This window comes from Marmota marmota, unplaced genomic scaffold (assembly GCF_001458135.2).
Source record: "Marmota marmota marmota unplaced genomic scaffold, marMar, whole genome shotgun sequence".
In the NCBI taxonomy this organism is placed as follows: Eukaryota; Metazoa; Chordata; class Mammalia; order Rodentia; family Sciuridae; genus Marmota; species Marmota marmota.
The window spans coordinates 5693544-5705832 of NW_026000130.1; the positions used below are offsets into that span (position 1 = coordinate 5693544).

General features: G+C 42.5%; 1 protein-coding gene across 8 annotated transcripts in view; it reads right to left on the minus strand.

Annotated features, from left to right (window-relative positions):
* Nucleotides 1-12289, minus strand: part of Git2 (GIT ArfGAP 2) — a 49807-nt gene that overhangs the window by 15573 nt on the left and 21945 nt on the right. For 4 of the 8 annotated variants that reach the window (XM_015500285.2, XM_015500284.2, XM_015500287.2 and 1 more), the window contains exons 9-13: nucleotides 9927-9999; nucleotides 9577-9674; nucleotides 7962-8073; nucleotides 4307-4449; nucleotides 2202-2351 (exon numbers count right to left, since the gene is read on the minus strand). In XM_015500285.2, the coding sequence (XP_015355771.1) occupies nucleotides 2202-2351; nucleotides 4307-4449; nucleotides 7962-8073; nucleotides 9577-9674; nucleotides 9927-9999 (576 nt within the window). The remainder of the gene's footprint in view (nucleotides 1-2201; nucleotides 2352-4306; nucleotides 4450-7961; nucleotides 8074-9576; nucleotides 9675-9926; nucleotides 10000-12289) is intronic. The other 4 variants (XM_015500288.2, XM_015500290.2, XM_048785020.1 and 1 more) reach the window with 2 other exon arrangements.

Here is a 12289-nt window from a genome sequence, read left to right on the forward strand (position 1 = left end):
TAATTAGCATCCTTTCCAAGCAACTGTTAAATGTGAAAGATCAGATAAAAATCATGCTACTTTGTCAACTCAATAAAGAAAAAATTTCGCCTAGATTTAAAATAAAACAGATTCCATACCTTGGTATTAGTAGTGCCAAACCTCTGTGATAGTGTGGCTAACAGGCACAGGAAGGCCATTCCTTCTCAGCCTCCTTGAAGTACAAGCCATGGAGTGACAGACTGCTTCTACACCACAAAGTCTTTGAGGGTGTAACTTGTATTTGCAATCTTCTTTCCAACAAGAGACATTTGCAAGGTACATTCTGGGGTACAGACAGGCTTGAGGCACCTGTCAGAACTACTTATTGAAGAACCTGTGACCTGAGTAGTCAAGGTCCAAAGAATGATCAGCATAAGGACTCATGTCCCAAACATGACTTCGAGTGTTTGCCTATGTGAAAGCCTCTGTTAAGAGTTTTCACAGACTGGGCCTTGAAATCAGATAAGCTAACACTGTTCATGCCTGTGAAACATCCAGCTTAGATTTTGCTGGAATGTGTTTTGAGATGAGCACGTTTCTGGTTTTAATTAAAAAAAATTTAGTGCTCTGTATTTAGAGAGATGTCCTTGGATAAATTTGATGAAGTTTATCTTAGTAAGAATCAGGCTCCATTTTTTGTTTGGAAGGAGTACGGCAGGAAATTAAAAGTTGAAGATAATTCAACAGTTTCAGAAATCAAAAGCATTTCTAAGAATTGAAGAGATAATCAATGAGTAATAGCAAGTAATTCCACTCTGCATTTCTTAAAGCTCAAGACATCTGTTCTCAGAGATAACAAAGTTATCTCTGGTGATTTCAACAAATACCAAAAGGAACATTATAGAATAAAAAAGGTGATGCTTGGAAGACTGAATTACAATGTCAATGTTAGGAATGTTTTAGAAAAAGTAATTCCAAGAAAATTTTTAGTCTGATTAATGGGACAAACTATAATCAATTAAACAAATCTTATTTCAGAAAAGGCAAGAGGAAGTGCAAGTCTTGCGTGTTACAGCAAAGGGGCTCCTGGTCTGTCTCAGTCACAGCTGCTCCCCAGCCCACATTGCTGGGAGGTACAGAACAGTGTCTGTGTTTAAAGGCAAACTGATCTGCAAGTGTTTTCGCTCCCTGAACTGTAGGTTATCAGAGCCACTGATTTCCAAAGTTATCAAAACACGTCCCCAAACTCAACACCAAAAGAATCCTAGATCAAACCCCAGAGAAGGTACACAGCAGCTTACTTCCCTAGCGAGGATTGAGTCGTAGGCCTTCCTTTAGGAAGCCACTGAAAAGCACCCAGCCAAAATGAAATGTACCTTGTGACCAAGTCTTGAAAATAAATCTGCAACATTATTCCTTAATGACAGTAAAAGACAGATTTTAGTCTGCTTTTAATAGTTTCTATTTAAGGGAAGCATTAAAATGTCATTTTTTTTAAGAGAACTGGATGATGGGAGCAATACCCATGAAGTCTGGGCAACATGGAACTTTTCCATTTCCTTCTCTTGGCCTCCTCGTAAAGAATTACATGTGCGAGCCCCCTCTTCAGTGAATGCTTTGCTACTATTGGCCAGACTCCTTTAGAGATTAGTGTACTCATGTGGTTCTGATTCTCTCAAAAGGTAAGGAATGAGAAAATTCTGAACTGATGGGATCATCTCTTTCTAGTAGTTCTTGCTGGTACATGGAGTGAGTGTGTTCTTTTATTTAATGAGAACCTACTCTGTGGCAGGCTCTCCTCTAGGCTCTGAGGATGCCGCAAATAAGGCAGGGATCTGGGGGAGGACTGCCAGGCTGGGGTGGGCTGGGACTAACATGTGGACAAACATACACATCTGTCCAGGATTTTGGCCTGCTCCATCTCCATGGTGTGAGTACTCTATAGGACCAGCAATAGAAAGAATCACACCCATGCAGAGGATCCAGATACCGAAGAAGCACAGACTAGGTGTTAGGATTCTCCTACTTGAGGAATTTTCTCTGGACGTACTCCTAATGAGAGCTATTTTGTTTCAAATATGCAAACACATCCTGCTTCCAAAAAGACAGCTTGGCCCCAAGATTTCTAGGTCTGTTACAGTAACTGTTTTCCTTCCCTCTGATCAAGCATGGTGTCTGGGATTCTTCCTTATACTATGGGATTAGAGAGTCAACCATCCTGTCATTTATTGACATGTTACCTTTTTCTGCATAATTCTCAGCTCGTCACTCAAGTTGTTATTCACCTTCATTAGCTGTTGTATCTTGGCCTCAGAAGCCACTAGAGCGTTTTTGACCTCCATAAATTCCTGTACAGTGACTGGTCCATCTGATAAATCTGAATCTAGGCTCTAAAAATAAATTGGGGAAAATGTTCACAATCTGAGATGATGATAACATTAAAGACTAACAGCTAAAGAATGTCCAATTCTGGCCATGCCAACTGAATTGCAAAATTAAATCAAATCAAGGCTTCTGAGAGAAATGTAAAACTGAAACACAAAAGTAGGGTCACTGTGATACTCAATAATTTTTCAAGTCAGTATTTTCTAATGGAGCAGTCAGTGGGGCTACTTTGACTGTCTGAGGAGGTTTGTCCTGTCTTGCGTACGTTTCTCTTACTCTGTCATTTTCTTCTTTTTTTTAAAACATTTAACTTTTAGTTGTAGGTGGACACAATACCTTTATTTTATTTTTCTATGGTGCTGAGGATCGAACTCAGTGCCTCACCCATGCTAGGCAAGCGCTTTACCACTGAGCCACAACCCAGCCCTGTCATTTTCTTTTTTATCCATTCTTTCATTAATTCATTCATTCCAACACTTTTTATTGAACATAGGCAATTTCTAGGTGCTTGGGATGTATCAGAAAAGAAAATAAGACAAAGATTCCTGCTTCCATGGTGTTTACATCCCAGCCAGCCACATGACAGAGGGAAAAAATAAAAATAAGTAAATATACAGTACGATTGAAGGTGATTAGTGCTGTAGAAACAGACAAAATGGAGCATGGCAGGGGTGCAGGAGCTGAAGTAGGGGTGCAGGTGGGCTGCACATCAGGGAGCTGAGGTAAGCCTTTGAATAGAGCCTGAGCAGGTGAGGAATCAGTCAGATGGTGTCTGGAGGGAGAGCTTCCAGCTGGCAGAGAGCTCAGCTAGAGGAAGCAGGTGTGGGAGGCGGAGGGGTGGGAGCCTGCTGGTCAACAGAGGGCCTGTCCTGGAGGGTCCCATTATGGCCTTGGCTTTCACTGAGGGAACTGGAAGCTTTTGGACAGTCTGGCAGAGGTGTCCTCTCCATCTGCCAATGGTATTACAATTCTCAGTCATGGAAGACAGAAGACTCCAGACACATGTTCTGTAAGTCCATCTTCCCTCTTTGAACTTCCAGACCCTTCCTGTCTACATTCACGCATTCTCAGTGTCTGCAGAAGATTTCTGAGGGCCAGTCCTGGGGATTCACCAGTGACTCGACTACCCAGGATCCTGTGGTCCTCTTCTCCAGCTCACACTCTGGTGCCTCAGTATCTCCCCCTGGGACTCTCGTAGCCTAGGTGCTGAGGCATCTCCCATCAGCCCATTTGGACTTCTTCAGGAGCATCCTAACTGGGTTCTCTCTCCGCCCTCTGACCTTTGTCCTCCTTCCTGCCTAAAGCTTCCAAGGCTCTGAACTGCCCGGGAGGCCTTGGCTCTTCAGTCTGGGTGTCACATTCCTCCTGCTGCAGCTCTGAGTTCCGCTCTTTTAGACGGTCCTCTCTTGTGAGCAGCTTTCCTGCAGACACCCCAGGTCCACTTTCTCTCTGCTCAGCATCCTGCCAGGCCTGGCTCACGCCCCTCCTGGGTCTTAGGTGCATGCCAGGAACAAAGCCTCCTCAGCGCTCCTCAGCACTGGATCTCTCCTCTCCCTCCCTCGGCTTTGCTCCTGTTTGGCCTGACACTTGTTGCTTTGTCATTTTACTGCAGTCATCACTCCTCCCAGGCAGCACCATCCTCATTGGACAGAAACTAGGACTTGTCTGGGAGAGTTATGATCCTGAGAAGGCTCTTAGTAAACGCCCGCCTCACAAGCTTCCTCAAGTCACGACAGCAGCGAAGCTGTGACTCGGTACTTGGCTAAGGGAAAAAGGACCCTGTTCTAGAGCCATTGACCTAGTGTCGCCTTTGCTTGGCCTGAGCTAAGAGTGAACCTGACTTTACCTCTACAGCACCTCTGGTAGGGCTCGCCCTCGCCTGACAAGGTAGGCAGTTCTGCAGGAGGAAGGTGTGGTAAACAAACATATCTGCCCTACTGCGTCAGGCATGTCCTCTCACCTTCTGCCGGTTTGCCTTGCTTGCTGTGGTTTCCAAATCTGTGTCTTCATCAGATGCCACACTGTCATAGTCTGGCTGGTCATTGTCTTGACTCTCAATACTGTGCTGGTTATTGATTGTTTTCAGTATGAGCTCCACATTGTCTATTAAGAGAAGCAAATAATTTACTTCAGGCTCATTTTTTTAAAAACTGTTTCTTAGTTGTAGATGGACACAATACCTTTATTTAATTATATGTGGTGCTGAGGATGGAACCCAGTGCCTCACACATGCAAAGCAAGCGCTCTACCACTGAGCCACAACCCCAGCCTCTCAGAACATTTTTTCCCTTCCAAAAAATTACTGGGATGACTTTTTTGGCTTAGCCATTTAAAGGCCTGAAAGAAAATAGCAGAATGGTAACATTATGTTTATACCAATAGAGGGACAGCAGAGAAAACGATCCACCTCATGGGCAGATGCATGAGGGCCTCAAGCATTCATCTGATTTAGAGGCCCAAGGTGGGCAAATTAGGGAAGCTTAGGAAGAAACTGCCAGGTTGAGGAGGCGGATGCCCAGGAGTGGCTCCAGACCATAAAGATGTAAAATAATGTAATATGATTTGATTCCACTTGCAACATGTTCACAAGGTAAAACTGAAAGTAAACTGTTAAACTAGAACCTAGAAACTAGGTGCTCAAAACACTGGCAGTTAGTCACCAGAATCCAAGGAAGGGGCAGGGAGAGAGTGGACCCAGTAGACAGCCATGTATGCACTATTAGGAGTGTTGATTCCATGGGGAGGGGCAGGGACGATCTAGAGGTTTTGACATATTTTGAATAAAAAAAATCTCATCTCACAGACTACCCAGGTCTTTCCTGTTTCTCTCAGGCGGCTCAGGCTCACCTCTGACTACTAATGTTTTAATCCAGATATCCTGAGGGTTGGTATCTGGGCAACGGATTACAGTTTCTTAAGAGAACCAGGTTCTATTTTAACTTTTTAAATTAATATTTAAAAACTCATAAATATATGTGATTACAGAAGTAATAAAGATTCAATATAGAAGCCAGATGTGGTGGTGTATACCTATAATCCCAGCAACTTGGGAGGCCGAGACAGGAAGATCAGAAGCTTAAGGCCAGCCTTAGCTTAGCACCTTAGCAAGGCCCTAAGCAACTTAGCAGGAACCTGTCTCAAAGTAAATAAATAACTAAATAATAAACAGATAGCTTGATAAAAGGGACTGGGGGTGTAGCGGTGTTAAGGCACCCCTGGCTTCAATCCCCAGTACCCAAAACGATAAAAAGACTCAAAATAAAGAATTGGAAACCAGTGAACAAAGAGGACAGAAATTACTCATGGTCATCATTACGTGCTGATTTCTCTCTTTCATGTCTGTTTTCTACATATGCACACAGTCAATTCTTGTTAATCTCAGTAGTTAAGTTCTAGAAAGCTGCTGTGAACACTGGGCCAACACCAAACCACTGTTCCCACGGGAAAGTCAGGCTTAGGGCCTTGTGAGCCTCTGGTCACATTTTCACCAACTGATCAACACACAGTCTTGTTTTGTGTGTTTATTTTATTTAATACACACTGTTGAGTCGTAACACTGAACCTCTGACCACTAGCACTCTTAAGTCCTTCTAGGACAATACTCACTGAGCATCATTTTCTCTGGAAGGCACATCTTGGCCTCCTCCTTTTAATGTTTTTCAGTGCTGGGATGGAAACCAGGGTCTCACATGTGGTAGGCAAGTGCTCTACCTCAGAGCTACATCCCAACCCCAACTATCTAAGCCTCCTTGTCCTTAGAACACTAGATAGCACCCTTGGCTCTATGCTTAAGGGCTACTTTTTTTTGTTGTTACCAAGGATCAAACCCAGAGGCACTTAACCTATGAGCCACATCCTTAGCCCTTTTTATTTTTTATTTTGAGACAGGAGCTCACTGAGTTGCTTAGGGCCTTGTTAAGTTGCTGAGGCTGGCTTTGAACTCACGATCCTCCTGTCTCAGCCTCCCTAGCCGCTGAGATAATAGGCACCTGGCACTATATTTAAAATATTAGGTATCCGGGCTATTGTTTTTTTTTTTTTAAATCTTATTTTTATGTGGTACTAAGGATTGAACCCAGTGCCTCACTCATGCTAGGTGAGCACTCTACCACTGAGCCATAACCCCAGTCCCCATCCAGGCTATTTTTTAAAAGCAAAACCACCACCACCACACACACACACACACACACACAAAAAAAAAAAAAAAAAAAGCACAAAAATGTGAAGAATATGTCATGAAACAGGAGGCAAGGAGTTGCCTGGCTCCACCTCAGCCAGGAGTGTGTTTTAGATGTTTGAAGTTTTTTGCCACTCAGCATATGTTTGAGAATGACCTCGAGGTGCTTCAAGTAGTTAATTTGGGGGTTACAAATAAAGATGAATTTGCAAATATGGACTATGCAGACGAAGATCAATTGTGTGTGTATTGATTAACATGTGATATACACTTGCACATATGTATGCATATAAATGTTTTCCTTACAAAACTGGGATTATACTAAACCTTTAAATATTTATTCCTTTATTCCATAGTCTCTACAAAAAAGATGTTTGTACACCATTCAAATATGTAACTAATCACTCTCTACTGATGATTATTTAGACTGTTAAGTTGGATGTTATACATAACATACATATAACATTTCTGATTATTTCCCTTCAATTAAGTGTAGGCACATTTTCAGACTTCGAATTTATGCAAACTCTTGGCACTGCACCTTCACCAAAACTGAATACACCTTTTTAGAATGTCTTTATTCCTGGGTGACCTGATAAAATCAAACTCCTGAATAAGCAAGAAGAAAGAACAAAATGTTGTTGGATAATGATTCCTATCTTTGGTGAATGTGATACTGGCTAGAAACTTAATTTTTATGGTACATACCTTTTTGTTTAAATGCCTTGCAATAAGAAAAGTATAATTTCTATAATTACAGGCAGCAGCAACACACAGTAATGGGCTGCAGAGGAAGCAGCTCCCAAGTGCAGGGCCCTGAGCTACTGCGTGAGACCTGACAGGGCACTCTGGAAACAGATGGTCAGTGTTCTCTTCATAATTTTGAATCATGCAGACATTTAAAACTAACAGCAACACATTTTAATTTTAGAACTTTAATTTTTAGAACTCAGTTTTGGAGATAAGCAGTAATAGATGAGATGTCATTTAATTAGAAGAGTTTCATTTCTTATATCCTTAGTAAGATTTAAGTTAAACTCTTGGGGTACATTTTTATAGGTAAAGTAAGTGACTCCAAAAGAAAAAATCATACTTAAGGTAAATATGAAATAGTTAATAATTTTTAGATACCGTTAATTCACCGGGGCTGAACTTCTTATCATACTGTATTACCAATAAAACTTATAAGATTGCAAGCTATGTGTCAATGACTGCTTTGATTCATTTACAATGTAAATTTTTTAAAAAAACTATGTTTTGGTTGTCGATGGACCTTTATTTTATTTACTTATACATGATGCTGAGAACTGAATGCAGTACCTCACACATGCTAGGCAAGCACTCTTCCACTGAGCCACAACCCCAGCCCACAATGTAAAATTTAACCCCTGAGTCTTACAAGGCCCCAAAAGCACACAGTTAGAGGTGAGATGCTTACCTTTTGAACCAGAGAAAGAACTGCCCTGCTGTCTCCTCTTGGCATCACTGAGAATGTCGATGACCAGTGTGGCAAACTCATGGGCATTAAACCGAGCTAATTTCTGTCTGCCCTAAGGGTGAGAAGATAATTGGAAATATTCCCCACTGTAAAAATATAGACATGAACAGCTATCCCAAACTAGTCAGACTACTGACAGGATTCTGCAAAAATCTTCCAGACCAATCAAAGCATAATCAATCATAGCCATAATCAAATCAAAATATTAGTATTTTCCATGAGACTAGGTTAAAACCATTTATATAAAAAACGTTTACATTTAAATTCTCACAATACATACTTGTTTTTGTGAACAAGAATACAATGGGTTTAGCTGGGAATGCAGCTCAGTAGTAGAGCACTTGCTTAGCATGCACAAGGTCTTGGTTTCAGTCCCCAGGACCACTTGCCTACCTACCTACCTACCTACCTAAACAAATAAAATGGTTCCACTTAATGCTTTTCTTCCACTAATGATTTAGTTTTGAAGTAGACAGAGTAGTGGAAAATCAGTTTGAAGGAAAATTTCTAAATTTCAAGATATAGTTGTGGTCCAGATGTGGGGGCTCTATCTTTATTTATAGCCACTAATCATAAACACTGAAACACCTTCCTCATTTACTCACTGCTTCTCCTCTTGATGGATGCTGAAACTATTTTTAATGCTCTACATTTATATATATAGTGATTTGATGAAAATTATTGTGTGTAAATATATTTTAATTTTACTAAGATATTTTCCCAAATGAAGAATTCCTCTGTAAAAGATATGCTTAATTTTGAGTCTTGTGAGAAACTGGTAAGCAAACTGCTTATTTCTAAAGTCTACAGCAACTTTAAATCCTATCTGTAGCATGACCAAGCTCATCCCACATTGCCAACTCAGAGGACCTTCATTATACATTTGGCTAATCTGCCTTTGGCCTGCTTGCTTCAATTACTAGTAGGGTCAAAGATTTCTTCATAAGCCATTTATATTTCTTCTGTGAATTGTTTTATATTCTTTCCTAGTCAGCTATTTACATCTATTTACATCTTGTAGGAATGCTCTACCACTGAGCTACATTCTGAGACCACCTACCCCCCCCCCCCGCCTTTTTTTTGGTATTGGGGATTGAACTCAGGGGCACTCAACCACTGAGCCCCATCCCCAGCCCTATTTTGTATTTTATTTAGAGACAGTGTCTCACTGAGTTGCTTAGTGCCTTGCGATTACTGAGGCTGGCTTTGAACTCGTGATCCTCCTGTCTTAGCCTCCGGAGCCACTGGGATCACAGGTATGTGCCACTGCGCCCAGCCCCAGCCCTTTTTGAGACAGGCTCTCGCTAAGTCGCTGAGGCTGGCTTTGAACTTTTGATCCTCCTGCCTCAGCCTCCGGAGTTGCTGGGATCACAGTTATGCATTACTGCAACTGGCTCTTAGGGCATTGTGAATTTTGTGTTTATGCATAAAAAGGACATTCAATTTTAATCAATCAAAAAACACTTAAGATACTCATCCTGGAAATATCAAACACCATGACATCAGCCATTCCCCAAATAATACCTCTAATTATTTTTTAAACTGAGCTACTTGCCTGGTTTCGTGTTGATGAATACTCGGGATTGACCGGAAGAAAGGGGACGACAGTTGTCTCGGTTACCAGGGTGCTGTGGTTTTGCGTGGCAAGCCAGACTAGCCAGAGGAAAGAGCCAGAGACAGAATCTCATCACACCTGGGGTGCCACTGCTCTGCTGGGAGGCACGCCTCACGCGTTACTAGGGAGACTTAGGGAAGCACACTCTGAAGCCAACACACGCAAAGGTACACGTCGACACACGAGTTATCAGGACAGTAGAAATTGGGCAAGTAAAACACTGAGGCTGGCAGCTTGTCACTGCCCACTGATAACAGAAGCTTAGTAGATAAAGGCACATGTTAAGTCACCTGCATCAGTCTCTCGCCTGTCAACTTCATCGTACACATCCATGGCAAGTTCTTCAAACAAATGATTACTTAGCTGAAAGTAAAAATATCAGGGACACAAGGGACAACGATTAACACCAGGAGGACGAGAGGGGACTGTGACTTATTCACCCTTTTATCTCCAATGTCTAAGCCAGGGCCTAGCAAATGCCCTGTTACACAGACAACATGCCACAATTGTACAGAGCCTTTAGAAGCATCTGCCTCCCGCAGCAACCTCACTATTCTATGACACCCAGCAGGGTCGCTGCTACAAGAAGGTTAGAGGTGGCTAATCTCGCGCTCAGAAGTGGACCCAGTCCTCTACTCTCCTTGGGGAGCCCCTATGAGTGTCTTCCATCTTGACAGCATTTGTCATTTCCCCAAAATGTAAGGGCTCCTAAACCCCCAGGAGGATTAAGAGGTAAAAACATGCCCTTTGACAGGATAATCTGCACCACTGCACAAAAACTCCAACCAGAACTGGGTGAGGCCTCTTGGCTGTCTTGCTGGGAGCAGTCCTTCAACCCCAGGGCCGAGTGTCCCTGACAAAACACCACCTGACTCATCAATACTCTGAGCAGTGTCAGCTCACAACACAATCACCATAGGCTGAGGGGTCTTACTGGCTGCAGGATCAGGGAGGACAATCAAGGTCTTTCCAATTCAGATGAGGTTAGACCCCTGACAGGTGGCACTGGCTGTCTCCGCACTTTCTACCTCAGGAAACTCACTCTGGCACTTGGCAGTTGTGACTCTTCCCTGCTCTGTGAGGGCAGATGCTCAATTTGTTACATTGCCAACCATCCTCCTCACATCCTGAAGCAGTACCAGATACTCGGCAGGGGCTCAGGAATATCCACTCACTAACCGACCTGAAGGTCTTCTGTGCAGCAATTTAAAATGCCTCCCACCGCACCTCACAGGAAGGAATAGTGAAAGGTATATGATACATTGTTGACTGAAAAAAGCAGGAGACAAAAGTGTGATACACATGAAATAAGACTTGAAAGAAATACATCAAAACACTGAGCCTGAGTCCACTTACAGGACTGAGGGTGATTCTCCCCTCTATTTTCAATACCTCTAGCATGGTCACGCTGTAGTTACATTAAAGATAAACCCTGAAAGCCTGCTGCTAGATAAGAAAATGAAGGGTTGGGAGCTTGAACTTGCTTGATAAACACTCATCTCTTCCTCCAAAGGACTACAGGCCTTATCATTATTGCTATCACTAACAACGACAGCACTGGTCAACACTGACTAAGGGCTCACATTCCAGGCACTGTACTAACAGCATCCTATTTAATACTTAAAACACCTCCATGAAGATAGGGTTTGCTATTGTCCCATTTTACAAACAAAGAAACTGAGGCATAGAAGTTAGTAGCTTGCCTAAAGTCAAAAGCTAATAAGTGCCGGACCTGAGATTCAGGTTTAAGTCTACCAAAATGTTAACATTTACTAATTCAGGAAAATACTGATCTTTGTTTTTCATTAGGGAAGGAGGGAGGTAAAGAGAAAGAAAGAAGAGAGGATGGTAGAGAGGAAAATGAAAGGGGGAAAAAGGGAGGGGAAAGAAGGAAGAAATGAGGAGGGAGGGAAGAAAGGAGAGAAGGAACAAATGGTGACCCGGTCCAGGTAAGAGCAGCACCTGCGAGGAGCCGGCAGGGCAGGGTCCACAGGTAAGAGGAGCAGCAACCCTTCCTGAGCAGCTCTGCTGAGCACTGCCTCCCTCTTCTGGGGAAGGACACCGAGGCACTGGGAGGCTACGGCACCTTGCCTTGCAGAGAAGTGAACCTGACCCACCTGACTCACAGACCAAGTTCACGAGAGCTCTACTATGTTCCCTCCAAGCTATTTACTTAATGCCTGTGCGTGCAGGATATTAGATACAACTTTAGCTTTCATGCAGCTTCTAGCTGAGCAAATGCAAGAGAGTCAAAGGGAATCTGGGGTTTATCTAGGTTTAAATTAGTTTCAATAAAAATTTGCTCTTATATTACGAACAATTAAAAGGAAAGCACAAAATACTTGGTGCTGACTTCAAAGCACATCATCTTAATACATGGTCTCTTTAAGAAAGGCAGTAAAACACACAGACACACAAAACCGTAGATATAGAACACAGAGACGCCAAACAAATTGCATAAAACACATTTATTTCATAATACAGTTAAGTACTAGTAAGGAAAGGTTCATTTTCTGTAATATTTAATACTTAATGTTATATGAGGTTCTAGAAAAGGGTCTTCTCTGAGAAGGGGAATGGGAGGAAGTCACAAATAGGGAAGCTGCAGTTTCAGAGCTGGGCTTTGGGAAGGCTGCTGCCCACGCTGGGGAGG